The sequence below is a fragment of the Eubalaena glacialis genome, chromosome 13, assembly GCF_028564815.1.
Source record: "Eubalaena glacialis isolate mEubGla1 chromosome 13, mEubGla1.1.hap2.+ XY, whole genome shotgun sequence".
In the NCBI taxonomy this organism is placed as follows: Eukaryota; Metazoa; Chordata; class Mammalia; order Artiodactyla; family Balaenidae; genus Eubalaena; species Eubalaena glacialis.
The window spans coordinates 56,606,900-56,634,047 of record NC_083728.1 but is presented as its reverse complement, the minus strand read 5'-3'; the positions used below and the strand labels follow the sequence as shown (position 1 = coordinate 56,634,047).

General features: G+C 63.3%; 1 protein-coding gene across 9 annotated transcripts; it reads right to left on the bottom strand.

Annotated features, from left to right (window-relative positions):
- Window positions 1-414: 414 nt before the first annotated feature.
- Window positions 415-27,148, bottom strand: CACNA1H (calcium voltage-gated channel subunit alpha1 H). 9 transcript variants are annotated; one of them, XM_061209445.1, is made up of 32 exons: window positions 27,056-27,148; window positions 26,831-26,964; window positions 26,243-26,340; window positions 23,912-24,071; window positions 23,235-23,553; window positions 23,016-23,108; window positions 21,086-21,863; window positions 19,433-19,875; window positions 17,383-17,534; window positions 16,433-16,618; window positions 15,530-15,647; window positions 15,078-15,233; window positions 14,802-14,892; window positions 14,441-14,649; window positions 12,423-12,833; window positions 11,823-11,923; window positions 11,537-11,660; window positions 11,390-11,458; window positions 11,072-11,256; window positions 10,668-10,794; window positions 10,344-10,469; window positions 10,027-10,116; window positions 9,591-9,810; window positions 8,977-8,994; window positions 7,626-7,777; window positions 6,692-6,801; window positions 6,358-6,491; window positions 6,070-6,140; window positions 4,489-4,567; window positions 3,561-3,682; window positions 2,765-3,469; window positions 415-2,158 (listed from the first exon to the last, which is right to left on the bottom strand). In XM_061209445.1, the coding sequence occupies exons 1-32, from the start codon at window positions 27,146-27,148 to the stop codon at window positions 1,163-1,165; spliced, it is 6,870 nt and encodes a 2,289-aa protein (XP_061065428.1). In that variant the 3' UTR covers window positions 415-1,162. The 9 variants fall into 9 exon arrangements, with proteins under 9 accessions (XP_061065428.1, XP_061065430.1, XP_061065424.1 ...); XM_061209447.1 differs by having other exon boundaries at window positions 9,618-9,810; XM_061209441.1 differs by having other exon boundaries at window positions 11,390-11,660.

Below are 27,148 nucleotides of genomic sequence, written 5' to 3'. Positions count from 1 at the left end.
TGGCCCCTGCAACCCCAGGTGACTGCCCAGCTGGGAAGCGCTCCCACGGGGTCCGCCCCCTGCTCCCACAGCACCCGTTCCTGCTGTGAGCCCTGGCAGAAACTTGTTCCTAGTTGGATCAGACCCTGTTTCTCCAGTGTGTGAATGATATCACATGGTTCTGGCTGCCAAGATGAGCTCTACTTTTCCAGGGAAGGAGGGCTTTCTATCTGCGATCTGCCCAAGGTGGGGGGGGAGCCTGCAGGAGGCCTTTGTGGAGCCCCGTGCCGCTGCTGGTGGTGGAGGCATCACCCAGGTTGGCCCTCACCAAGGCCACGGGCTTGCCACCTACCCACATGAGGGACCGATTCTGACGGTGGAAATCCAACGCATTTCTTAAATAAGTTAATATTTATTCCGCTCTGCTTTGCCCCCCTCCCCTCCCCTTGGCTTGAGAAGCCGAGTTTTCTGCATCGGATTATTGCAAATGTTTAACCTGAATTTATAAAAGAAACAAAATGAAACAAGGGGGCATCAGCTGAAACTCTCGGCCCAAGCCCCACGGGCAGTGAGGGTCTTATTGCATGGTTCCCACTCCCTGGTGACCAGCTGTTTCCCAGAGACCGGAGTCAAGGGCATTCTCCGGAATCCTGAGGGGGACAGAACGGTGGGCAGTGGGTATGGAGGGGGGATGAGACAGCAATGAGTGGTGGAGACAAATGGATGAGAACTCAGACTGTGAGCAACGTGAAGCGTGACCACGGTGGCCTTGGGGATGAAGCTGGAGGGCACAAACGGCCCTAAGTATGTATAAAAATAAGTGGATGTGAGAATGGGGCTCTGCTAGGTGGCCTCTGCTTTTCTCCTTTTGGTGTTTTCTGGTCCTTGTCCCTTGGACATAGCTCTCGTTACGGGACTGCTGACCAGGCCGCTGGCATGGCCTGGGACCATGGCAGCAAACTCGGAAATCCCAAACTTGAATTGAGGCTTCGGGCTGTGGGCTCCCCCTGCTCCACTTTGCCCAGAATAGCATCTGCCTCCTTCTCCCTGGGCTGACATCCTTCTGGCACCTTTGCCCTCAGTGGGGCCGGACCCAGGGTCCACGTGTAGCCCTGCCTGGGCCACCACCCTACCGGGTGCACCCCAACCCCAGTGCCAAAGCCTGTGGGCACTGCACCCCGAGCTACACGGGCTTGTCCACACTGTCACCCAGGACTGGAGTGGACCCTTTCTTCAGTGGGCTCTCAGGGACTGTGAGGTGCAGCCCCCGCCCCTCCTCTGGGGGTTCTCCCGAGGCCACCGGAAGCTCCGTCTTCTGGGGTTCGGGAGGTGCCGTGATGCCTGAGGAGGAAGGTCTGGGCTCTGGGGCGACACCATGGCCACCATCCAAGAACAGGTCCCCCCTGGGGCCCCCCACGTCCAGCGGCTCAAAGGCAAAGTTTGGGATGGTCAGGTGTTCCGTGCGGCAGGGGACCTGGACCCGCCGTTCCCCCTTGGCAGCAGTGTCCAACCCTGCACTGTCTGTGGGCTCCAGGGGGTCCCTGTGGGGCACAGCCTCGCAGGATGGGGTTCTCCGCCGCAGGGTGGTGCTACCGCCCTCCACTGCAGGGGCCCGGGCCGCACCCTCGTCCTCCGCAGGGGGCTCTATGGAGATGCAGGGGGGGCTCATCTTTTTCTTCCTGCGTGCTCCCAGGGCCAGCTCGGCCTCCAGGGCCCGGGTCTTCGCCTCCCCGGCCTCTGGGCGGCTGTCCCCACAGCCCTGCTCCACAGAGGGCCGCCTCTGCTCGTCCGTCCGGCCCGGCTGGTCCAGGAAGCCCTGGGCATTGACACTGTAGAGCCTGTGCAGGTCTGGCTCACCGCCCACCACCCCGCGGGCAGCAGGTGAGGCCGAGGGGCTGTGGGCAGAGCTGGTGATGTGGCTGACCTCCTCGTCAGCCGGGTCTGGGGCCTCAGCCTCCTCTGCGCCCAGGGCCGGTGGCCGGCTGGAGATGTAGTTCTGTCCAAAAGTGTGCTTGCGGATGCAGATGCTGGTGGGCCGCGGGGAACGGGGCGGGGACCGCAAGGAGGGCCCCAGGGGCGCCTGCCTCACAGGGGTCTTCCCACCAGGCTCTCCCCAGCCCGGGCTGCTGTCCCTGGGACCATCGACCTGCCCTTCTAGGGACTCTGTGCAGACTACCTCCTGCAAAGACATAGAGTCATATGAGACCAGCCAGAGACCAGGCAACAGGGACCCCTCCCCCCACCCCAGGCCAGGATGACCTCGTGACCCCCAAGGCTATGGGCCAGGGTGAGATAGGGCTGCGAGACACTGGTGTGGAAGCACTGTCCCCCAGCCCTAGTGTAGGAGGACCCCACCAACGCTGGTCATGCTGGGGAGGGGCCGTGAGGAGCAGAGGGCTGCAGCCCAAACTTCCATGGGCAGAATCTGCCATGGGCCCCTGGAGACCCGATGGGGCACAGAGCCAGGCTGCAACCACTGCCTGACTCCGGCACCACCAGCCCAGCTTGACACCTCAAGGAGGGAGGAAGGGAGAGGGGCCGAAGTCTCAGGTGAGAGTGGTCTGTGGGTACATCCAGGCCCACAGGAAAGGTTGCTGGGGGGGCCTGGGGGAGGGCGAGGCTGCCGCCTGAGGGGACACGGGTCCCCATGGCCAGGTGCCATCATCACAGTTTCCAGGGACACAGCGCCTACTTCCCCAATGTCCCTGTCGCTCATCCTTCAAATGGGGAGGGAACCCCCACGGAGCCCCCAGGCCTCAGCTGAGGACCGGAAGTCTCCTCCTACCTGTGTGCAGAGCAGCCGGCTGAGACTAGGGGAGCAGGCTGCACCCAGAGGGGTCAGGGCACGTTGGGTGTCACCGCCCCTGGCTTGGGAGGACATGGCCGACGGGACCTGGAGGGATGGGCAGGACTCCACGGGCGGCAAGTGGGCGGTGACCGGGCCTGGGGCAAGAAGGTGCCTGAAATGTGCATCCGCTGCTGGCCCCACCCCTGCCTCTGCCGGCCCTGGCCGGCCCCGCCCGCCCAGGTCCTGGCTGTCTCCGCGTGGGGCTGTATCCGAGGTGCCCGAGGCGCCCGCGTAGGTCTCCATCTCCACCTCCTGCAGAGGGTGGGGATGAGCGGCCGCAGCGGGCGCCACGGGCCGGAACATGTAGCTGTCGTTGGGCAGCGAGAGCATCCTGGACACAGACACCTTGCGCACGACCAGCAGGTTGGGGGCGTCCGGCGAGGCACCCGGGCTTGGCGAGGCCGTGGGCCTGGGGCGGGCGGGGGGCCCCTGTGCCATCTCCAGCTCGACCTCCGCGTCCAGCTCGGCATCCTCGCGGGCCTCCTTGTTGCTCTCCTCCAGGTGCTTCATGAGCACGGCCACCACCACGTTGACCAGCACGAACTGGGCCACCAGCACGAAGGTGACGAAGTAGATGGGCGAGATGGCCGGCAGGTAGCTGAGGCAGTGCTTGTCCTCACGGGCGCACTCCCGCAGCGTGTCCTGCGGGCGGAGGGCGGCGGGCAGGCTCCCACCTCCGTCTGCGGGGCCTTTCGTGGACTCCCACCGCCCCGCCCACCGCATGGGCTGGTACCTTCATGATCCCGTTCCAGTTGTCCCCCGTGGACACGCGGAACAGTGTGAGGAAGGCCATGCCAAAGTTGGAGAAGGTGGCGTGTCTGCTCAGGCCCTCGCAGGGGTTGTCCTCACTGCACTCTGCCGGGAGGGATCTGGTCAGCCCGCCTGTCGGGGCCACTCCGCAAACAGGCCCTGCCCTCCCCCAGGGAGAAAGTCACGCTCCTCTGGGATGCAGGGTGGTGGCACAGCTCAGGGGCCCTGGCAGGTGGGTGCCTTCAGCACAGGCCCAGCTCTGCATCAGCATGCCCCCCTTCTGTTCTGAGGAGTAACAGGGCTGCCCTGGGCACAAGGCGGCCCAGATCCAGGTTGTGGGGTACTAGCTGCTGGGTCTGAGGAGTCCCCTCTGGGCAGACCCTGAACGGTGACAGCCGCCTCACTCACCTCACAGGCAGGCCCACTGGTGGCTCCTGGAACCCACTGAGCCTTCAGTGACACCCAAAGGGGAGGGGGCTCCCACAGCGTCTGGGCTGCCACGAAAGGTTCCCACGGGTCCCTGCCCGGACTAGCCAGAGCCTCACGCCTGGGGATCTGAGGAAATCCTTGGTGACAATTAAGGACTTGCTGCAGCATGTCCCCTGGGGACCAGGTGGAGTTCAGGTCACACCTGCATGTGGGCACGTGCACCCACACTCATGTGCAGCTCTGTCCTCCTGGCCTGGGTATGAACACATGTGCGTGTCTGTGTGCACGTCATGGGTCTGCCACAGCACTTCTGCATGTGCCAAGTACATGGTCACCTCACGGTGAAGGGCTGACGGGAGCAGGGGCCAGGGCCTCAGCCTGGCCAGCACCCGGAGCCGTCCGCGGGCTGTGTGCTCATGCGTGATGCTGCGCCTTCCGGGACCCCGTGTCTGGAGTGTGGGCCACGGCGCGGCTGCACTCACCGAGCCTCCCAAACAGCTCCACTCCCAGGGCAGCATAGATAAAAAACAGGAGCATGAAAAGCAGGCCGAGGTTCCCTACCTACATAGGAGAGAAGCAGAATGAGGTCAGTGGGGCCTCAGTCCCACCCCACCCCCTTTACCCAAGACCCGCCCAGCAGGGGATCAAGTTCCTGGGGACTGCCTTGAGCCCTGTTCTTAATCCATCCCTCTTGGCCTCGGAGCTCCTGTGGCCCCCAGGGCTCCCTGTCCTGCCTGGTGCCCAAGGCCCCTCTGCTGGCCTCTGCCCCTGCTTGGCTCCTCATGCCCACCCTGCACCCAGGGTGCTGCCTCCAGCTCCTCTGCTCCCCAGAACCTGGGAGGCGTCCCGAGGGCTCTGGTGGACTCTATGCAGGGCCTGCCTCCAGCCTCAGGGTCCGCACCGCAAGGTGAAAGCTGAAGCTCTGCAGACAGTGAGGTCTGGCCTGACCCCTGCCCGAGGCTCTTCTGTGAACTTGCCGCCCACCCTCCCAGCGCCTGCTCACGCTCACTCTGGGCTATGGGGGGGGGGGCGGCGCAGGGGCACCCTCACACGCCTCCCTGACCCTGATGTGGCTGCTCCCCCTCTTCTCCAGCACCTGCTCCAGCCCCCAGAGGCATGGCACTGGGGCGTGGCCAGGCCCGGGTTTCCCATCCTCCACCCCCACCCCTTCCCGTCACTCCCACAGACACTGGGCAGGCTCCAAGGAGCGCTGAGTATAACTCAGGGCTGAGGAATGCTGCTAAGGGGACCAGTGGGGGCCGGCTGAAGGTGGAGGGCGTGGAGGGCTGGGGGGTTAGTGGGCAGCTGGGGAGGCAGCTGGGTGGATAGAAACATGCTGGGCTGGTGGACAGACAGCTGGCCAGGAGGGCTGGATGCTGGACAGCTGGACACCTGGTAGATGGGTGGACAGACAGCTGTCTGAATGGACAGACAGATGTGTGGGCGGCTGGGTAGCTGGAAGGCTAGTTGAGAGGGCTAGATCCACGGCCAGATGGACATGTGGATGGATGGCTGGTCAGGCGGACTGGCAGAGGGACTGAATACTGCACAGATGGGGCGATAAGACCTTCAGCTCAAGAGACCACAAAGGATCAGTGTGGTGGCTGTTGGGCACAGGACGCGAGGACGCAGGGCCTGAACTGGCTCCAGAGGAGAGAGGCCTTTGGCCAACACCTGAGCCCTGGGTGTGGTCCTCCAAACTCGCCAAGCACACCTTTGCCACAGGCTCTGCCCTCTGCCCAAATCCCACTGCGTCCAGAATTACACTGGGGGATATGGGCACTGGTCATTGGTCTTCCCCAGAGAGACTAGACTGAGGCCCGGAAGGCAGGCAGCATGCCCCTCTCACAGCACAGCCCAGCAGCTCAGTTACTCCCTGCACCCGGCAGGGAGGGGGGTTGGTAACTGCAGTTGCCGCGAGATGGGACAACCACGTGAACGAGTGCTGATTGACAGTGAGTGAGGCCCCCCCCCGCAGCCTTGTCCTCTTGGGGGCGTCTGTGATGCCCACCCTGGGAGCAGGGAAGCCAGACCCAGGCCCAGACTCCGAGCTGCCAACCTACCTGGGGCAGCGCCTGAACCACTGTGTCCAGCAGGGCCCGCATACCCGTGGCCATCTTGAGCAGCTTCAGCACTAGGGCCGGGAGCCAAGCATTAGTGGGGAGGGGGTGGGGCTGGTCTGACCCTCTCTGGGCTGGCCAGACCCGGACCACCCGTCCCCCCACTTCCCGTCACCAGCATAGTCCACCAGGGTGGGGTGAGGAACGACACGGGGTGGGTGGACACCTGAGCCCTGTCTACCGGCCCTCCTGACAGCCTGGAGACCCTGGTGGGGCAGGTGGGTGGCCTACCGCGGGCGATGCGGAGCACACGCATGATGCGGATGATGGTGGGGTTGATGGGCAGCGCCGCGTTCATCTCTATCTCCTCCAGTGTGATGCCCATGATGGACAGCAGGACGATGGCCAGGTCCAGCTGGTTCCACCTGGGCCGGGCGGGCAGGTATGACTCAGTGCTGGCCACTGCCTCTTCCCCAGCACCCCCAGCTCTTCAGAGCACCAGGAGTCCCCTCCCTGTCCCCTGGGAATGTCCTGGTGTCACCACAGGGCATCCTGCACCTCTACTCAGCACCGTCACCTCTGCAGGCCTCAGGCCACGGCTCTTTCCTGCCCCTGCTCCACACACCTGTCCTTGAAAAACCTCCGGAACCCAAACGCCACCAGCTTCAGCACGGCCTCAAAGACGAAGACGATGGTGAACACATAATTGCAGTACTTGAGGGCCTCGTCCAGAGACTGGGGACGGAGTGTCAGGCTCCTGAGTGTCAGACTCCCTGCCTGGCTGCCCCTTCCCACCCATCCTCCTGCCCCCTTGCAGCACTGGACGCCGCCCTCCCCCCCACCCCACCACACCGCACCCATGCCCTGCCCACCCTGCTCCATCTCTCTCCTCTGCTGACCTGGGTACCTCCTCAGATACGGGACAGGTCTCAGCTATTACTGGATGCAGGTCTGTGCTGGGCTGGGGAGGGCTGCCTGAATTTACCCTCGCAGCATTCTGGGGACAACTCTCAGGTGAGGGAACCTGCCCCTCGGAGCCCAGACTGCTGGCCCTGCCTGGACCAGAGCCACCCACAGCCCAGGGCAGGGGCCAGCCCACCAGATGGGCTCAGCTTCAGCCAAAGAGTCAGAGGCTCTCTGCTGTTCTAGGAGAAGGGGGCGCCCCTGTCTTTAATGAAGTGGTGGCGATGCGATCGGAGGACATCTCCCTCTCTCAGTCTGGCCTTTCCTGGACTGTGAAATCCACAGTCTGGGAAGCTGGACTCGGGGACACTCCCTTAGCCAGTATTTTGGATGGAACTTCTCATGGGGTTGGGGAGGCCCTTGGGGCAGGTATGCCCCGGGAGTTTCCACTGGTTTTAAAGGAAGGAGGACCCTTTGTTCCAGCCACACATCCGTGTACCCCATAAACCCCGGTGAGGACTCAGGCACTGCTGCAGACCTGGGGCCCCCAGTTCTTAGGGTAGCACCACCTTGCTGAGCAATGGACCCCACCCGCGGCCCTCCCCGCTGCAGGCCTGGAGGCAGGGTGGGTGGGGTGTCCAGGCAGCGAACCCCACCTTGGGCTGGTTGTAGTGCTCCATGGACATGGTGATGACGTTGACGCCGATGATGAAGGTGATGAAGAGGTCCAGATAGTGGCTGGTGCACAGAGAGTGGATGGAGCGACGCGTGGGTGAGTAGTCCGCATAGTAGGGCCGGCGCTGGGCCTCTGTGGGGAGAGGGCCATGGTGAGCGGGTGGGTGGGGTGGGGTGGGAGGGCTGCCTCCCAGGGGCTGGAGGGTAGAGGTGCTGGGGGAGGGCCCAGGCTCAGACGTGGGCCTCAGGGGCAGGTCACCCACCGACCTACTCCACCAAGAGGGCCCCAGCCCCAGGGCAGACCCCAGGAGTGGGCCTGGAAGCTGAGACCCCACCTGGGCCCTGCCTTGGGGCCCTGCCCAAACCCCACCCTGCCGGGAGCTCCCAAGCCAGGGCCTGTGTGATCTACTCTCCTGAGCTGGCATCAGGGTTCAGAGACACCTCAGTGATGAAGGGTGGGCAGATGGGAGCTTTCTTGGGGGGCAGGGCAGGGTGGCCTACCACACCCCCATCTTCCAGGCTGGGCATGTGCTGCCTTCTGGCCCCCAGGCCCGGAGTCCCTCCACTCCCTGTGCTCCAGGAGGCCAGTGGGCAACTGCCTGCTGTCTGGAGTCTGCCTGCTCTCCGGTCCATCTGAGGTTGATGGCCATGACCTGGGTGGTGGGGGGAGGTTGTGTATCTCCCAGCAGGTCTGTCTGCACTAAATGCTCCACCTGCTGTAACTCTTTAGGGCAGATCAGTGCCCACTTAGCTCCCACTGGGTGAGGGCATAGCTGCCACCACTGCACAGGGGACCCACCTCGGCCACAGAACCCCGTGGGCAGGGACCAGGGAGAGCGGGGGCCGACGGGAACCGACCCCTCCCTGGGGCCCGCATGCTCCTTGGTCTGGCATGCGGTCACTAGAAAGCTCGGCTCAGCTCTTGCAGCCAAAGGGGCCAGTGACCAGTTGGGCCAGGCCAGCACTGAGGACATGGAGTAGCCACCAGCCGGCAGGCGTCCCAGAGTGCAGCAGAGAAGCAGTCAGGCATGTAGGCCAGGCGGAGGAACACACACGAGCTTGAAGGCAGCAGCGTGGACACCAGGCAGGCGAGCCAGCAACCCTTCCTCCCACTGGCGCCCAAGCCAGCAACCCTTCCTCCCACTGGCGCCCGGTGCCCACCCCAGCCGTCCCGTGCCCACCCTGCGGTGGACCCCAGTGGGCTTGGCACCCGCCTGCGATGTCCACCCTTCCCTGTGGCAGTGGCAGAGGGATGGAGGTCAGGCCAGTCCACAGCCCTGTGCAGTGGCCGGCAGAAGTGGGGGTTAAGGCATGCAGGGCGGGGGCAGGTACCTGGGTTGGGGAAAGTGCCTGGAAAGACAAGGAGATGGTCTGAGCTGGCCGCGGTGGGTGGGGCCAGGAGACTCCACGCGGTGGGCAGACAGCTCAGCAGCCCCTCCTGGAAGAGGCCCTCTTTGCTCCCCAGCTGGGTGGGGTTTTCTAAGACCCTCTCTCTGTCTTGGATGGCTCTGCTTGCTCCCCCCACCGTGGCGTGAAAACTCATGGGGTGAACCTGCCCCTGCGGTGGTGGGGGGTGGGGACTGGGGTCTCATCCATCCCCTGTGCTTTTTGGGAAGGGACCCCGCCTCCTGCTGCAGCCATCCTTCTCTGAGGACAAGAAGGGCAAGCGTGCAGAGCCACTCGGTGAGGCCGGAGTTGCGGGTGGGGCAAGGGGACTGGGGCCAGGTAGGGGGCTCCGGGGCCAGGCTGCTGAGCTGCTGCCTGGGTGCTGCCTGCACAGCCCTGCGCCGAGCACGAGGGAGACCCGGGCTTAGGCCAGCAGCAGCCGGGTCTCAGAGCCGCCCCTTGGCTGGTCCCCCGGTCCCCCGGTCCCCAGCCACCCTCCCACAGGCGAAAGGGGGGGCTCAGGCAGGTGGAAAAGGCTGGGGTGACGCGCAGGTACCGACCCGCCACCGCCACCGGGAGCGCCTTACTCCTGCGTTTCCTCTCCAGGCGCCGCTGCCGCTTCTCTTCCCGCCGCCGCGCCTCCTCGGCCTCCTGGTGCTGGCGGCACTTGTGGAAGTTCTCCACCACGACGCCCACGAACATGTTGAGCACAAAGAAGCTGACGATGAGCAGGAAGGAGATGAAGTAGAGCAGCATCCAGGGGTTGTGGTTGGGCACCGGCTGCGGCACAGGAGTGGCACGTGGGTGCCTGCCCACGAGGGTGCCCCTCCCGGGCACGGCCCCTGCCTGCAGGGTAGCTCTGGCCCCCGACGTGGAACTCTCCAGAAGTTCTCAGAGGCCAAAGGTGGCCTCTCGGGGGACATTCCCTGAGATGACCAGAGGACACGGGAAGAAAGGTCTGCTTGGAGGAGCAGGGCTGCCCACCGCCCACCGCACCTGCTGGTCTATGCCCACGGCGTCCAGCCCGTCGTACATGATGTTCACCCAGCCGTCCTTGGACGAGAGCACGAACAGGGACATCAGCGCCTGCGAGGCCAGAGCAAGGTGGTTACTTCTGGACGTGGCCTCCTGCCGGGGAGACACCCCAAAGGACCACACCCCCTACCACGGCCCCACGCACAGCAGACCCACCCACGACTCGCAAACCTGCCATGCCGCTCCCACCTTACAGATAAGGACGAGGTTAGGTGAGGTCACCCCCGCCAGGCTTGCCCCCCATCCCGACCCCCACCCCACCCCCCAGCCCTGCCCACCTGGCCCAGGTTGTCGAAGTTGTACTTGCGTCGCACCCAACGGTAGTGCGCAGCCCAGCACTCGGCCTTAGTGGAGACGTTCCTGGTGTCGGCGCCCTCGCAGTAGTAAAACTTCCCCTTGAAGAGCTGACCAGGGCGAGGCAGTCACCCAGAGGGCCAGGCCTTGCACCCCCACGCTCCAGACCCACCCCCACGGGGCCTCCCAGAGCAGCCGGATAGAGAGCAACGTCTCTCTCGCTGCCTCCTTGGGCCTTGGCCCTCCCGGGGCTGCTATGCTGCTGCTGACCACAGACCACCGTCCCACAGACAAGCAGGGCTATGCACCTGCACCCCTAGGATGCCGAAAATGATGAAGAAGGCACAGCAGATGAGGACAATGTTTCCGATGGGCCTGAGTGACGATATCAGAGTCTCCACCACCAGCTTGAGGCCTGGGGCACGGCTGATGACCCTAGACGAGGAGCCGAAGAAACGCGCTGTTGAGCCCACCCAAGGGAGCTGCCACCAGACAGAAGGCCCAGCACTGCAAAGACCCCACCCCCTGCTGGCCCCAGGCCCTTTCCCTCCTCAGCTCTGCCCCACCCTCTGGCTCTGCCCCACCCTCTGGCCCTGCCCCATCCAGCCACAGCCCCGCTCATTTGTACCCTTCCCTTCCCCAAACTCCACCCCATCCTTCCCCAGCCCTCCCCCGATCCCCGATTCAGGCCCTGCCCCACGGCCCAGTCTACCTCAGGGGCCGCAGTGTCCGCAACAGGCGCAGCACACGCAGGATGCCCAGGATCTTGGCACCGCCGGCCGACGCCATGGCCACGATGATGTCAACCAGGGACACCAGGACCAGCAGCCCATCCAGTATGTTCCAGCTGCTCTGCAGGTAGGCATGCTCACCAGAGACCAGGCCCAGGGCCACCACCTGGTGGGTGCAGAGGAGGGGCTGGTGGACATATGCGCTGCACATGGGGCCAGGGCGGGGCCAGGGTGGGGCCACTGGGCAGGGCTGCGAGGCCAGACGGACAGACGCCTGGGCTCCCCTGGACACCCTGTACCTTCACCATCATCTCGGCCACGAAGATCGCCGTGAAGATGTAGTTGGAGATGCTGAGAAAGACGCGCTCCTGCAGGGGACAGGACGATGGGAGGGGCCGGCCGCAACGGCGGGACCCCACCCCTCCCAGGCAAGGAGGGCGCCTCACGGTGCTGCCAGGGTCAATGTCGGGCCTCTCCAGGGCGATCGTGATGCAGTTGAGGAAGATGAAGACCAGGACGACGTGATCGAACATCTTGTGAGCGATGATCTTCTGGCAGGAGATGCGGAACCTGGGGGCCGGGGGTGGGGGTTCAGGGACAGCCCCGGCCAAGCCCTTGCTTCCCGTCCCCAAGGTCCCAGAGGAGGAGCACAGCGCTCACCACGTGGTAGGGACGCAGGGGCCCAGAGGGAGGGGTCAGCTTTCCCAGGTTTCTCCCAGGTGTGCCCCATACCTGTTCTGTGGGGAGAAGAGGTACAGGGCCCAGGGCTCGCGGCTTCGACAGCACTCGGGCTTGTAGGGCTCCAGCACTTTCTGCAGCCGGGAGCAGCAGCTCTGGGGAGGGGGGGGGGTCCTCAGGGCCCCTCCCAGCCTGGCCAGCCCCCAGCCTCTCCTGCCTTCAGGCTCAGCCCTGTCCACCCACCCGGGCACTGGGTGAGGGATCTATGCTGGGAGTCCAGGGGGGTGCCGGTAAGTGGCCATCCTCAGATCCCTGCACAGGTGGGCCTCCCAGCAGACTGTCCAGGGCAGCAGAAGTGCCTAGCTGAGAAGGTGGTTCTGCTCTCTTCCCCTCTCCTCCCATGGGGCTCTCATTGGCTGACCGACTCCAGCTCAGAACAAGCCCTCAGCTGGAGGTGAGGCTGACCCTGGGGCGAATCCCACTCCAGAGCTCCCTGTGGATCAGCTGAGGCCACACCAGCCGAATCAGCTCCTGCCCAGCTTGTCCTGCTTCCCTCCCCCATCCCAAGGGCCTCCCATGAACACTGCTCCACCTGGGGAACCAGCCCACGACAGGGGGAGGCGAGGGGCTGACGTGAGGCCCACCCCCACTCACATCCTCCACATCATCGTCAAACTCGGCCGTGTCCTCCTTGTGGCTGTCGATGCGCAGGAAGAACTCGCTGGGCAGGGCCAGCCCGTTGCAGTCGTGGAGCTTGGTGGGCAGCAGGGTGGCCGGCCGTGGGGGCCGCAGGTCGAGTGTGCTGCGGTGGTCCAGGGACTCGGCGCGCCGCAGCGGTGTGGCATGTGTGCCTGGCGAGGCTCCCGCACCAGGCCTGCTGTCCTCGGCCTCCTCGTCCGTGCTGCCGCTGCCCTTGCCCTCGCCGGACAGCAGCGACTCACGCTCCCCGCACTGGCTCCGGCGCTTGAGGCTAGGTGCACGGCCCAGGCTGTTCCAGCTGGAGCGCCGGCTGCTCCAGGCGCTGTTGGGGCCCCAGTGGGTGCAGGGCGAGCTGCGGAGGCTGGACTGCGGGGAGGGGGCAGGAGTGAGCAGTTCGGATGCCCCCCCCAATTTACCCCCAAACATCCTGGCCTCAGGGGCACCTGGCACAGGGACCTTTCGCATCCAGTGGCATCACCATTGACACCCGTGGGTGACATCTGTACGTGGATCATATCCTTTAACGAGCGGACAGCCCTGCTAAGGAGAGACACTAGCGGCAGTGAACCTTCAGTGGGGCACCTGTGGTGCACAGTGGGTCGACAGCTAGCTGGAGAGACAGCCAGCAAGTGTCAAGAGCACTGAGTGGGCCTCCCGGGCCTGCTCGAGGACCAGAGGGTGGGCGAAGGTTATCAGCAGGCCTGGGACCAGCCACGGACCAGGCATCCTCAGATACCATCAAGCAGCTGAACTGGATCTCCGGGGACGGGACCCGCATCAGTTTCTAGTTGGCAGACTCTGGACTTGCAAAGAGAAGCCGGGCGCTGCTTATCCAGGAGATAAACTGGACTGTGGTCCGGGGACTTCACCTTTGCTGCGCCTACCCTCTTTGCCCTTCATCGTTTTCACCTCAGGGGTCCAGCAGGAGCTGAGCTGGAATCCTTGCTCAACAGCCCCTGTCCTCCTCCCAGGGACTCCTAGCAGCTTGGCTGTGATGCATCTTGTTGCTAGATCACTCGGCCCACCCAAGGCTCAGCCCTGCACCTTTTCTGTTACTAACACACGATCGTCCTGCCTTGATGGTTTGCCTGGACTTTCCTCCAGGTTCATATCCCCGTGCTTTCTCTCCACGGTTAGCTTGTCCTGCTCTGCCCACCTCTCCCGGGCCCTTCTGAGAAGCCTAGAAGCCGGCTCTGGCTGTGTCTGCTGGGGGCGGTGTTTTCTGGGTTTGTCTGGAAAGACCCTGTGGGCTCCAGCTCCGCAGGGTGCTGTTGGTCGTGATGCACGGAACCCTCCGCCCGGCTTCTGTCACCTGCTTCACATACTCAGGTTTTTTTGTATTTTTGTTTGTTTTTTTATCTTTGGCTGCGTTGGGTCTTCATTGCTGTGTGCAGTCTTTCTCTAGTTGCGGCGAGCGGGGACTACTCTTCCTTGCAGTGCGCGGGCTTCTCATTGCAGTGGCTTCTCTTGTTGCAGAGCACAGGCTCAGTAGTTGTGGCTCGCGGGTTCTAGAGCGCAGGCTCAGTAGTTGGGGCACACGGGATTAGTTGCTCCGCGGCATGTGGGATCTTCCCGGACCAAGGCTTGAACCCGTGTCCCCTACATCGGCAGGAGGATTCTTAACCACTGCGCCACCAGGGAAGTCCCACATACTCAGTTTTTTACACCTTTTTGCCATCCTTCTCTGTTTTCCCCTTCTTGTACGCTGTGCGTTTTGCCAGCTTTTATCTATGATTGCAAATTGGAAGATAAACTTCCGGCCTGACAGTCTACTCGCCTGTTCATACTCCTCCCACAAAAACGGCAGCTTCTGGCTCCATTTATAGAAAACAAAGCACTCAGGGCCAAGGGATTCCTGGGGTATGACTGGGGGGTGGTGTGCAGGGCCCTCACTCATCTCTGGGAAAGGCCTAAGGAACTGGGTGGGTGGAGCCTGAAGGTGCCCTGAGGCCAGGGCGGGGGACCATCCCTACCAGAGACTTCTGGTCCCCCAGCTGGGGGTCCACGGAGCTGCTGCTGCCACGTCGTGAGTCCAGGAGGCCAGGGGCCGCGTCCAGGTGTGGGGAGCTCTTGGGGGTGGGCATGGGTGTGGCTGCCGTGCGCATGATGAGGGGAGGGGGCAGGCTGCCCTGGCCCTCCAGGTGCCCGTTGGGGGTCACCGCCAGCGAGTACATCTTCATCTCTGGGCAGGGGGAGGAGGCCGCTTGAGCCTTCAGGGCTCCCAGGAAGGATAATCTGCCCGCCCAGGACCCGCCCACAGGAGTCCCAGCTGTGCCCGGCAGGCAGCGACCCCTCCATCCTGTCCCTGCCCCGCCCCCTCACCCGCATGTGCACCTGTGGCCCTGAGGTCTCTGAACTTGTCCAAGTCCTCCTCCAAGTGGGTGGAGGTCTTGTCTTCATCTGTGTCGGACCTGGTGGCATCGCCCTGTGCCCAAGGAGCACACAGTACACATGAGGCTCCCCTCAGGTGGAACACCCCTACAGGAAGGCCAGGCCAGCACGGGGGCGGGTGTGGACGGAAGGGCCCAGCGGATGGAGGACGGAGTTCTCTCCATGTTGGTCTGCCCAATGTGCCTGGCTCCCACTGCCTCCCCTGGAAGCCCCCCTCACCTCCGCCTGGAAGCCCTCCACAAGGATGGCCACCAGCAGGTTGAAGAGCACGTAGTTGCCAAAGGTCATGAGGGCCACGAAGTAGAGGGCAGCCCAGGAGGAGGTGGAGGCCATGCCGTTGTAGAGGACAACGTTCCAGTCCTCCTGGGTGAGGATCTGGGGGAAAGGGGTGGCAGGGCAGAGTGGGCCCAACATGGGGGCCGAGGGGGTGCCAGGACGGTGGGCCTGGCTGTAGAAATGCTGACAGGCCCTTAGGACCAGAAGGAGCTCTTGACAAGTGAGACCAGGTCCACCGCCCCAGGGGCCAGGATCAATGTCCCTGCTGCTGTTCACAGCTCGTCACTCACTGTGGCCTTGGACAGGCCTCAGCCAGCTCTGGGGCTGTTCTGAGCAGGGCTGTGGCTCTCCAGGGACTACCACGTACATGAGGGGACGGCCCCGCCTGGCTTTACCTGGAACACGGTGACGATGGCCCACAGCAGGGAGTCAAAGTTCTTCCTGTCAGGGACCGTGTCTCCAGTGTCTGTTTTCAGGCTGAATTTGCAGCCAAAGAGGTGCATTCCGAGGATGCTAAGGGCGGCAGACAGGGGTGCAGTGAGTGCGGGGGAGGGGCCACAGGTGGGGCGGTATGGGGGGTGCTGCCTGGTCACCTCCACACCCAGCACCTGTTCCTCTACACCTCCCCCCGGACCCCCAGCTTTCTGATTTGCAGGGCCCTCCCAAGTGCCCACGGCCAAGCTGTTTCCATTGTGTAGGTGGGAAGACCAAGGCCAGGAATAGGAGGGACAACCAGAGGCCACTCTGGCTTCAGGCAGCAGCCAGGACCTGAGGTGCCTGTCTCACCCAGCCTACCTGGGGCTGCCCTCTGCCCTAGCCCCCTCCCCAAGGCCTGAGGCCCTGGGCCAAGCTGGCCCACGGAAAGGGCTCAGCAAACAGCAGCTGAAGCAAGAAACTCCAGCCTGGCTGCCCCGCCCCTTCTCTGCCTCCCCCGCCCCTTCTCTGCCTCCCTTGCCCCTTCTCTGCCTCCCTCATTCTTGGCTTTTTTGGGGGGGCACAATCCCCAATCCATCCATCTGGGGGCCGGTCCCATCACCCCACTAAGCTATGAGCCGTGGGAGCAGAGCCCAGTATGCTGGTGCCTGGCTCAGAAGGTGCCCAGTCAGTCCTGTCGAAAGGAACCAATGACTGAGTTTCTGCTGCCGCTTTGAAGCTCCTGGCACCCCAGGCCCCAGAGCTACAGAACGGGGCCAGCGTGGTGGGAGGGGCCTCCCCTCTGGGGCAGGCATGTGCTCAGTGCCCCAGGCCTTTCCCTCGCAGCCACAGGGGGCAGGATGACCCCCACCGCGCGTGCCCACCTGAAGATGAAGATGAAGAGCATGAGCAGCATGCAGAAGGTGGCCACGTTGTCCATGGTCTTCATGAGCACCACCAGCTGGCGCCGCAGCGCGGGCATGAAGCGCACCAGCTTGAGCACCCGCAGCAGCCGGAAGGTCCGCAGCACCGACAGCCCGCCGTCTGCCTGCCCGATGATCTCCCACACGCTGTGGGCAGGCCGAGGCTCAGGAGGGCCTTCTCTGGCCGCGCATCCCTGTGCCCACCCTGACCTTGGGATACCCTCTTCCCAGAAGCAGGAACACCAGCCCGGGAGCCACCGTGGCCTCCGCTCAACCCCATTCTGGGAGCAGGTTCAGCTGCATCAAGGCATCGACAGGGCTGAGGGATGGTGGTGACATCTCTGAAGCCTCCTAATCACCTGCTGTCCTGCTGGCTGCCCGACCCCCAGAAGCTGCCCAATCAGAAGCTTCTCAATTGAGGGCCTTTCCTGGTCCTGCGCCTTTCAAGCTGTGCCTGGCTTGTCTATTCTTGTTAGGGTGGGGGATCCCTTGACTCCTGAGGGTCCTGCTTCCTCCTGGGGAAGGGAATTCCCCCAGATTCTCCAATTCATTTCTGTGTTGATTTTGCTGCAGCAGACACCCCTTAGGCAAGCTGGCCTTCCTCTAAGGTTCTGAACCCTAAGTGGAGTCCGGCTGCAAGGCCGAAGGGCCACTGAGTGCCCACTCTGTTCCTGCAGGGAACAGCTCTACTAGATTCTACAAACTTTCACCTGAGATGCAGCTGACCCACCTGTGTGTACCCGACAGTGCTTGTGGGGAGGGGCGGGGATCCTGCCCCAAGACATCCCATCCCATGAAATGCTGCTGGCAGGGCCTCTCCTGCTGGCTGGGGCTCTGCTATGTGTGGGGGGCTGTCGCCTGACACTGGAGCCTCCCCAGCCCCTGTGGGCTCCCAGGAGGTGGGGACCCACCTGATGACCACGATGATGCCATCGAAGATGTTGTAGGGATTCCGGATGTAGCCCAGCGGACCGCAGGCCAGCAGCTTCAGCAGCATCTCCAGGGCAAACATGCTCGTGAACACGATGTTGCTGATCTCCAGGGCGTTGGTCAGCTCGTCAGGCTGAGGGCAGCGGAGACATCATCAGGGCCCACCCACAGCTCCCAGTGCCCCTCAGCAGGGGTGGGGGACCGCTCCACTGAACTAGGAGCAGGTAAGTCTGCATCAAGGGGCCAAGGGGCTGTGGCAGCATCTCAGAAGGAGCCCAACTGGCTGCTGTCTGGAGGAGAAAACAAGGACCCCAGCGATGTCCCCTCCAGCTGGACCCCAACCTGCCTGGCCCTCCTACCCTGACTGTCCCTGGCCCTCCCCAGGCCCTGCCTGACCTTCCCACCAGCATGTCTGAGAAACAGGGCTCCAGAGACTTCCCCAGACCCCACAAGCACAGGCCATGGGAAAAGGGGCTGGAGCATCTGCCTCAGGGTTCCAGGGTGGGCATGTGGGTGCACGGGGTGCAGGGCACACACTTGGTGCCTCCCAAGAGCTGCCCTGATCCCTGCTGGCCTTGCACACCCTTCCTTGTCAGCAGAAGGCCCCAGAGGTCCCTCTCTTACTGGGGATGTGCTGGCCCGCCTGTGTGTGTGCACACCTGCACCAGTGTAAATGCTGGTATGTGTGTGTGCCAGTGTGTGGCCTGTTTGTGTGCACATGTGAGTTTGCATGTACCTGCATGTGCCGTGCATGTGCACAGGGCCTCCCACGTGTGCACATCTGTACACATCCACATCTGCACAGGTAAACTTTGCATATGTGCGTGTGTGCACGTGCGTGTGTGTATACATGTGTGTGTGCAGAGGCTGTTCCTTGCCGGGGATTCCCTCCAGCCTGCTGCTGTCCCTGCCTAGGTCTCACCCTCACAAAGAGAACCTCCCTGCCGGGGCTGCTGGAGGCTAACACTGCTGGCATTTTCCCTGAATTGCTCCAGGATGAAAGAACATAGCTTAAGTGACTTGAAAAGCCCAGAGGATGGAAAACGAGAAAGGCAACTTGGTCATTAAAAGTGAACTGGCCTCGGGGCTTCCCTCGTGGTGCAGTGGTTAAGAATCCGCCTGCCAATGCAGGGGACACGGGTTCAAGCCCTGGTCCGGGAAGATCCCACATGCCGCGGAGCAACCAAGCCCGAGCACCACAACTACTGGGCCTGCGCTCTAGAGCCCACGAGCCACAACTACTGGAGCCCGTGTCCCTAGAGCCCGTGCTCCACAACAAGAGAAGCCACTGCAACGAGAAGACCGTGCACCACAATGAAGAGTAGCCCCTGCTCGCCGCAACCAGAGAAAAAAGCCCACATGCAGCAATGAAGACCCAATGCAGCCAAAAAAAAAAAAAAAAGTGAACTGGCTTCGGTCCCCAGAGTGGACGCCCTCTCCCTGCCGGACCCAGTCGCTGCTCCTCCCTGGCGAGGCCCCAGTCCCGGGCAGGGGCTACTGGGGGGCCAGGCACCACCCCTACAATTCCTCCTCTGGGGGCCATTCCATACCACTGGTCTCTCCTGGCCACCCAGGGGCATTTCAGTGGGCACAGCCAGAAGGTCTGGCTCATGTAAGGGGGGGCCTCTCTCTGTGAGAACTGGGCTGTGGGAGTCCCATCCTGAGAAGAGCACTGGGTGGCCTGGTGAGCGCCCTCGGCCCCCAGCTGCCTCTGGGATTGTGATTTCAAACCCCCACCCCAGACAGGAGGACCTCCAGGCAGAAGCCACGGTTTCTCCATTCACCACTCAGCAGAGGCCCAGCCAAGGAGAAGCATGAGCGTTTACTGAGTGGCTGATAAAAACTGCCACAACAGCTAACATTCAGCTCTAACGCCATCCCTGTTCCCCAACCCCCAGAAACCCTTCTGTGGGGCCCTGTAAGAGACTGAAGTCTCAAGGAGACACACGAGGAATGTGCTCCCCGGGGGTCGCTCCAAGGGCTGTCCATTCAGGCCCACTTCACCTCTGGAGGGTGCACTGGGCCGCCTACCTGCTCATGGTACTCGATGCCCATGCTCAGCGTGTTGGTGAGGATGGCTACCATGATGCCGCGGTTGAAGTACTTGCTGTCCACGATGCGGCGCAGCTTGCCGCTAAAGGAGGCCCAGACGTGGCCCAGCCCTCTCTGCTCGCCTGCCACCGCCCGCCGCTGTGCCCTCCGCCGCGTTCCTCCTGAGCCTGGCGTGTCCGCCGCTGGGGGTGGCTGCATGGGGTCACGGCGGTCCCCGTGCCGCACATCCTGTGTGAATTCGTAGACCCCGTTGCTGTCCGAGTCTCCGCTGTCTGAGTCGCTGAACTCCAGCTCGGGGTCCTCCAGGGCGCTGGTGCAGTACGGGCAGCTACTCAGCTCACAGGTCAGCGTGCCCGCCTGGGGGCTGGGCAGGGGGCAGGGCACGCTCAGGCCTGACAGACGGCTGGGGGCCTGGCCCAGTCCTGCAGGGAGAAGGATGTGGGCAGCCTCAGGCCGCTCAGCCGCAACACCAGGCGCCCGGGACCCACGTGCACAAGCAGGCTGCCATGGGGTGAACGGTGTCTGTGTAGACATGCACATCGTACACAGGCACACGCCTGGGCACTCACACCTGGGCATATGTGCACATCTGGGAACATTCATACACACCTAGGCACACACCTGAGCACATGCACAGACACACATGCCCACACCTGGGCACTCACACCCGAGCACATGCATGCCCTGCACAGGTACTCTCTGTTCACTCAAGGATAAAAAGAGGCAGAGAGGCTCATCCGCCAGGGGGCCACGCCATCCACAGAAATATGACGTGAGCCACTTTCCAGCAGTCACGTTAAACGGATGACGTGACTGTGAACATTCCAGGTCACGATGCGCAGGAGCCATCGTTGCTCGGTGCTGCCTGCCCGGCTGAGTCTCTGGGGCCCAGGTGACTGCACCGGCGGCGGCTTAGACTCCCCACAGCCAGGAACCCTGCGGGGCCAACCTGCCCCAGTGGGCAGTGCAGGACTATAGGCATGTGCGTTTTGACACACCCTGGTCACTGTGTGAGGACACTCACACCTCTACCCACTCCAGGCACCCCGAGGGCTACTGCCCATGCACGCCACCTGGGAGGGCCTCAGTCTGCATGGGACCCCAGTGTCTGGGGTCGCAGTGTCCTGCCCGTCCCAGGTGGGTGAGGCCGGCACCTCAGGTGGGAGGACCGAGTATACTGGGGGGCACCCCGGCCCCTCTCTCCTCGGCCTTTGGGAGCTCTGTGACCTCGGCTTTCCCTTCCCTCTGCCCCAGCATCAGTCTCCCCACCTAGAAAGGGGGCCGGCCACTCCTGAGAAATGACCAGGCCATGGACAGGTGGTCCCTCTCAGGGCCAGGCATGAGCAGTGGGGCACAGCCCCAGGTTTTTTTTTTTTTGCTAGCTTCAGAATTCTCATTTCCACGTGGCAAACGCTCGTACCCCACTGAGCCGTCAGCTGCTCAGGGCTACAGGATGGACGGAGGTGGGGGGGGGCACTTCTCCCATCTGAGGTGCCCAGGACCCCCCCTTCTTCCCTTCATCCAGGGCTCCAAGGGAGGAAGGCTGGGCTCACGAGGGTTCGCACACAGGCGGGGATGTCCCAGGAGCCCATCCCCCACTCCCCACTGCTCCCCACAGGGTGAGGTCCTTACCGTGCTCCCCGACCAGATGCTGGATCTTCTCGCAGGGGTCGGGGCTGCTCAGGCTCAGGTGGCTGTGCCCCCTGGCTCCCAGGGGTCCACCAGGACGCTTCCCCTTGGGCCCGGGGCCACCTTTGCCACTGCCTGCGGCCGAGGGCAGGATGGTGGGGTAGTTCATGGCGCCCAGCCCAGTGGCCAGCTTGAGGCCGGCGGCGGCAGTGGCCACAGCATGTGCCACCCGGGCCCTCTCCTGTGGCCCCTCCACGTGGCAGTCTGCATGGTACACGCTGTGCACTGACTCAGCGTCGGGGGGCCCACGCCTGGGCGAGGGAGGTGCTCCGGCCCGCACCAGCCTGCTGTCACCGCCGCCTGGCTCGGGGCCTGGCCGGCGTGGGCTGCCATGGCTGAAGTGGTAGTGGTGGTGGTGGTGGTGGTGGTGGTGGTACACGAGGTGATGGATGGAGGTGGCGCGCCCTCCCGCCCGCCGTGGCCGCCACCCAGCGCCCTGGCCGTGCGGCACGCCGCTGGGGTCCACCTTCTTGCACCAGCGGCTCTGCCAGAGGGCATAGAGGCGGAGGCCACGGCGCTTCAGCTTGCGGCACACATGGCCCACGTACCGGAGGAGCTCCTCATAGCAGCTGCCAGGCTCTGAGAAGCTGGCCAGCGTGCTGTCGTTGGACAGGTAGCGGGCCCGCTGCTCCCGCATCAGCTGGTTCTCCCGCTGCTTCGTCTCCGAGAACTGCGTGGCGATCACCACTAGGCACAGGTTGATCATGAAGAAGGAACCCACCTGTGGTGGGCGGGAGGCAGTGAGCTCACCGGACGAGTGTCCCAGGGAGGCAGGGAAGCGGGGACACTGGGACCCACTGCCCTGGGCATCAGGATTGGGCAAGGCAGGAGACCAGGACAGCAGCTGTGGTTTCTACACAACAATCAAGCCCCTGATGAGAAAAATACTGAGCCCCACCGTGCGCTGCCCGTTCTAGGGGCCCGGGATACGGCCCCAGGGTAGCCGGCGGCGGCGGGGCACCCTTTGATGGGCAGGGTCCTTGCTGATCTGATGCTGAGCCCCAGCATTTGGGATGGGTGGTGCAGGGTAGGTGCTCCTTGCCTATTTGTAGACAGTTGCAGGACATGTGGGGAGACCCGCCTTCCCGTCATCTGTGTGGTTTGTCCCCTCGTCCTTCAGCTCTGTCCCCAGCCACACCCTCCCACCCGGGTCAGGCCTTCCTCAGCCCCCACGGCTTCACTGTCCTCTGTGGCAGGGTCACCGGGTGACACTGCTCTGTTTGTGTTTGTGGTCTGAGATAAGGTGGGACAGGTGCCTGGTTTAATTCACTGCTGGTCTTTGCAAACCCCGCCCCAGGCACCAGGGGCCACTGAGAGAACCAAGTGAGGGCCACCCCTGGGGGCCACAATCCCTGTGGAGGGCTGTGCCTGGGGGAAACACCTATACTGTGGAGAACTGTGCTGAGGGCCCATGTATACTGTGGGGGGACTGTGACCCCAACAGGTGATCCTGACTCTCCTGCAGCCTCCTGATAGGACCTGGCCATGGGAGGGCCTGAGGGGCTGTCTGAGGTCTCTCTCCCCTCCCCACACACACAGGCTTCTCTGTCCTCCCAACCCTGCGCACCTCCTCCTGGGGCTGGACAGAGTCTCCCCCCGACTCCACCAAGGGCCCCCACCCACCTGCCCTGGACATGACGGCCCTGGGTCTCTGCTGCCCCCACCCTGCCCTATAGCTCAATCAAGTGCAGGGACCCAAGAGGGCCAGCAAAGATGGCGCTGCGCCAGGGGCACAAGCAGGATCTCACTGGACACTGGGGACAGGATGACGGCCGCTAACAGAGGAGTTTGGGATCTGAGACAGGGCTGTCGCAAAGCGGGGGCGCCCCCCACACCCCTCGCCCCGTGCGTCCCACTCCGCCCCTGCACTTACAATGATGAGCAGGATGAAGTAGATGAAGTTATAGAAGGAGTGGGCATCCATGACGTAGTACATGATGTCCACCCAGCCCTCCAGCGTGATCACCTGGGGGGACAGGCGGCTGGACACACGGACGGCCCTGAGAGGGCGGCGGGCCCTCCTCGCCTGCCTGGCACCAGCCCCCAGGCCCCGCATGCTGGGTGCCCAGTGCAGGGGAGACCCAGAGCCCACCTGGAAGATGGCGATCCAGGCATAGCCGATGTTGTCGAAGCTGATGGCCCCGTTGTGTGGGTTGGAGTCGCCCGAGCGGCACACATTGTAGTACTGGTTCCAGTTGATGCAGGTGTGGTGGCCTGTGCCACCTGCGCCCTCGGCCTGCGGCTGCCCGTAGGCCTCCCAGCCCAGCGTGCACTCCACGCGCAGCTCGCGGCGGCTGGGGATGTGCGAGCACTTCTGCATGCCGTTGTCCCGGCGAGAGGAGCAGATGAAGGGGTTTTCCTCACCCTCCTCCGGCTGGTAGTATGGCCGCAGGAAGCTGAGGTTGCTGTTCCTGAAAGCACAGAGATGGAGAGACAGAGAGAAGCAGACAGACAGACACAGTCAGACATAGATAGAAACAGACATAAAAACCCAAAGTGACAGAGACAGACCCAGGCCCACCAGTGCTAGTGCTGCTCCAGGAAGGGTGTGTCCCTGGGAACAGGGCCTGGAGGGGAGGAGCCTGTTAGGGGATGAGCCTGGAGAGGGAGGAGCCTGTTGGGGGAAGAGCCCATTAGGGGAGGAGCCTCTGGGTGGGGAGGGGAGGAGCCTGGAGGGGGAGGAGCCTGCTAGAGGAGGAGCCTCTGGGGGCAGGCCCTGGGAAGAGCAGGTTAGGGGCACGTCCTGCAGTGTGGGCAGGGCCCCTGCACCTGGCAAAGGTGCTGTCCAGGAAGCAGCGGTTGCGCAGCAGGCCAGCCCAAAGCTGGACACCCACGATGCCGAAGATGAAGAAGACAAAGAAGCAGAGCAGGAGGACGTTCCCGAGCATGGGCAGCGTGTCCAGCAGCAGCGTGACCAGGATCCTCATGCCTGCAGGTGGCAGGGCAGCCGGTCAGTGCAGCGGAGCCCTCCTGGGAATCCCTGAGGCCCCAGGCCCTCCTGGGAGCCCTGAGCCCTCTGCCATTCACAGATGGACATCAGCACCTCTGTGGGGGACATGAGCTGGGCCCCCCCAAGTCCAGCATGCCCCAAAGGACAAACATCTGCGGTAAGACCCCACAGAGGGGAGCAAGGCCATGGCCTGGAGGGGCTCAGGGCGGGAGGTCCCTGATCCTTGCGAATGCCGTATGGGACCGCACTGCATCCAGGCAGGCCCCCAGGGTGACCAGACCAGGAGTCCCGCGGCCCCAGGCTCCTGCATGGGAGCAGCAGCCTGGGGTTCTTGCAGCAGATACTGGGTTCGGGAACCAGCATTTCTTTCCATCCTTTGTGAGAATCACGTTGAGCAGAGCCCTGCACTGGAGGGGAAGCACCCCAGGGCAGGAAGCGGCTTTTGAAGCTCTTGTTCCTGGGTGCGATGGGCTGCGTGTATGCCGATTATTTGAGGGAGTGGGTCAGCCAATCCCCATGCGCCCCTTGGTCCCAGGCCTGCCCCCGTCCCAGACCTCAGCGAGGATAAGACTTGTTTCCAGAAACAAGCAAGAGCTGACCTAAGGGTGCAGGCAGAGCCCTGGGCCAGGGGGCTGAGCCAGGGAGCCTCGTGGAGAGCAACCTAGAGCTGCTGGATGGCAGAGGTGGGACCCCTGGGGTCACAGGGGGGAATCACAGCTGGGAGAAGCACTGAAGTTTCAGAAATGGCCAGGAGGAAGATTCATCAGGGACAAAGTGAGCACCACCCTGGCCAGACAGCAACTGGCTCAAAAGGCCACATATGATCCAGGGTCAGAGTGGACCCCAGGCAGCCAGAGTGAGACACAGCCTTGAACATGACCACTGGGGGCTCACTGCGAGGGGCACATGGTCCTGTCTGGGGAGGCACCCTGTTTAGGACCAGGGCATGTCCCCAGAGCGAGGCCAAGCTGCTGGCAGCAATTCTGGCCACTGCAGGCATTTGGTCTGAAAAGTGAAGATTTGTGTTGTGAAAGGGGCTGTATTATCACTTCACACACTGAAAGGGGGTCCAGGTGAGCGGACTGAGTGCCTGATGGTGCTGGGCACAGAGCCAAGAACCACGTGTGACACCTCACCTCAACCCACAGCCATCCTTGAGGAGTACCACATTCACAGTCGGGTAAACCGAGGCTCAGAGAGGTACAGTACTTGCCCAGGATCACATAGCATCTGAGCCCTGTCTGATCCCTGAGGGTATAGCCAGGTGGCACGTAGAAGGAAGGCCCAGGGGTCTCACAGCATAAACCTCACCCATCTGCCCTTTGGTGGAGCTGACAGCCCCAGGGGGAGGGAGTGACCCACCCTGGGGGTGTGTGACTTCTTGGAGGGGCCGCAGGACACACCCTGACCACCCAGACTTCGGTGCTGAGGCCACCAGGACCCAGGCCAGGCAGCCAGAAAGGCTGTGCGCACCTACACGGCACACACAGACCCACATGCACATGTGTGTATACAAACTTCACAGTCACATGGGCACCACCCACACACAACCCCAGGAAAATTAACGGCTGAATTCGGTCACATCCCTGAAGACTTTGAAGACACAGAAACTCCCAAACAGCCCCATGTGGGCAGATGACCTGGGTCTGGACAGACAACATTCCAAGAGCAGCCACATGACCCCCTGGAAGCTTCTCCACCCTTCCCTGAGCACCAGACCCTTTGGCAGAACTCAGACCTGAGAATCAGGGTGGGCCAGACAAGAGAGCAACCAAGTCCTGCACAGCTCCCGGGCACGACCCCAAATGCTGTGCAGATGAGGAGTCTGAGGTTCAGAATGGCCCCTGTCACTCAGCAGCACCGTGGGGAGTCGGGACCCCACACAGCCTGCCTGCCCATCACACCCCAACTCGGTCCAGGGTTGCTCTGTCCTCCCCAGAAAAGCAGTGGCAAATCCTCAGGTTCCTATGGCGAGTGGCAGGAGGCCAGCCTCTCCTACCCTGGCACTGGGGTATGGGCTGGGGCCAGAGCATCCAGACGCCATACAGGCAGTGTGGCCTCCTGGTCTTGTGCCCCAGTGGGTCCTCAAAAGCTCTCATCAGGGCTAGCAGGACACGCCTGTCCCAGGCCTGGGTGTGGGGGTCACTTACTGGGCACACGGTTGATGGCACGAAGGGGCCGCAGCACGCGCACTGTCCGGATGGCCGAGAGGCTCACGTTGTGTCCGTCCAGAGAGTACTCCATCATGCTAGGAGTGGGGCAGAGAGAACGGGGGCTTAGGCAGCCAACAGGTGCTCTGGGGACAGAGCCAGGCCAGCGGGCACACGGCTCTCTCCAGGGCACCCTGCCAGCTGAGGCCAGGAGGCCAGGGCAGGTGAGCACATGCCAGAGGCCTGATCCCCACACCATGCACCCAGCCTGGCTGGGCTCCAGGGCAGGGGAAGCATAACCTTAGGTTACCACTGGGGGCTCCTCACCACTCACAGGCCACTCCATGCACCCTGTGTCTGTCCTGCTGTCCCTGGTGCTGGCACAGGGAGCCCTGGACAAGTGTCCTGCCCCCGGTACCCCAGACCCAGCTACCCCCCAAACCCAGCACCGCCTGAGTACACCTCCCCATCCTTCTTCCTCGGGGGCCCAGGGGCTGCCGTGGGGTCTGAGGGGGGCAGGGCTCCCAGCCAGGCCTGGCCAGGTACAGGGGCCACTCTGGGCTGGTCTGCGGTGGGGCGGGGCCGTACCCCGCCATGACGATGAAGAAGTCCAGCCTGTTCCACGTGTCGCCCAGGTAGCACTTCTGCCCGAACAGCCCAAGGGCGATCATCTTGATGACCATCTCCACCGCGAAGAAGGCGAAGATGAAATCGTCAAACGCCTGCAGGAGAGGGGCCTCAGAGCTGGGCCTGCGCCCCTCACACCCAGCCCAGGTCACCTGTGGCCAGTCCCGCCCCGCCGGCCCCGCCCACCTCCAGGATGCTGCAGCGCTCCGAGCGGCATTCGACGTCCTCGCAGGGCCGGAACATGCCCAGGGTCACGCAGTTGAGCATGATGACCAGCAT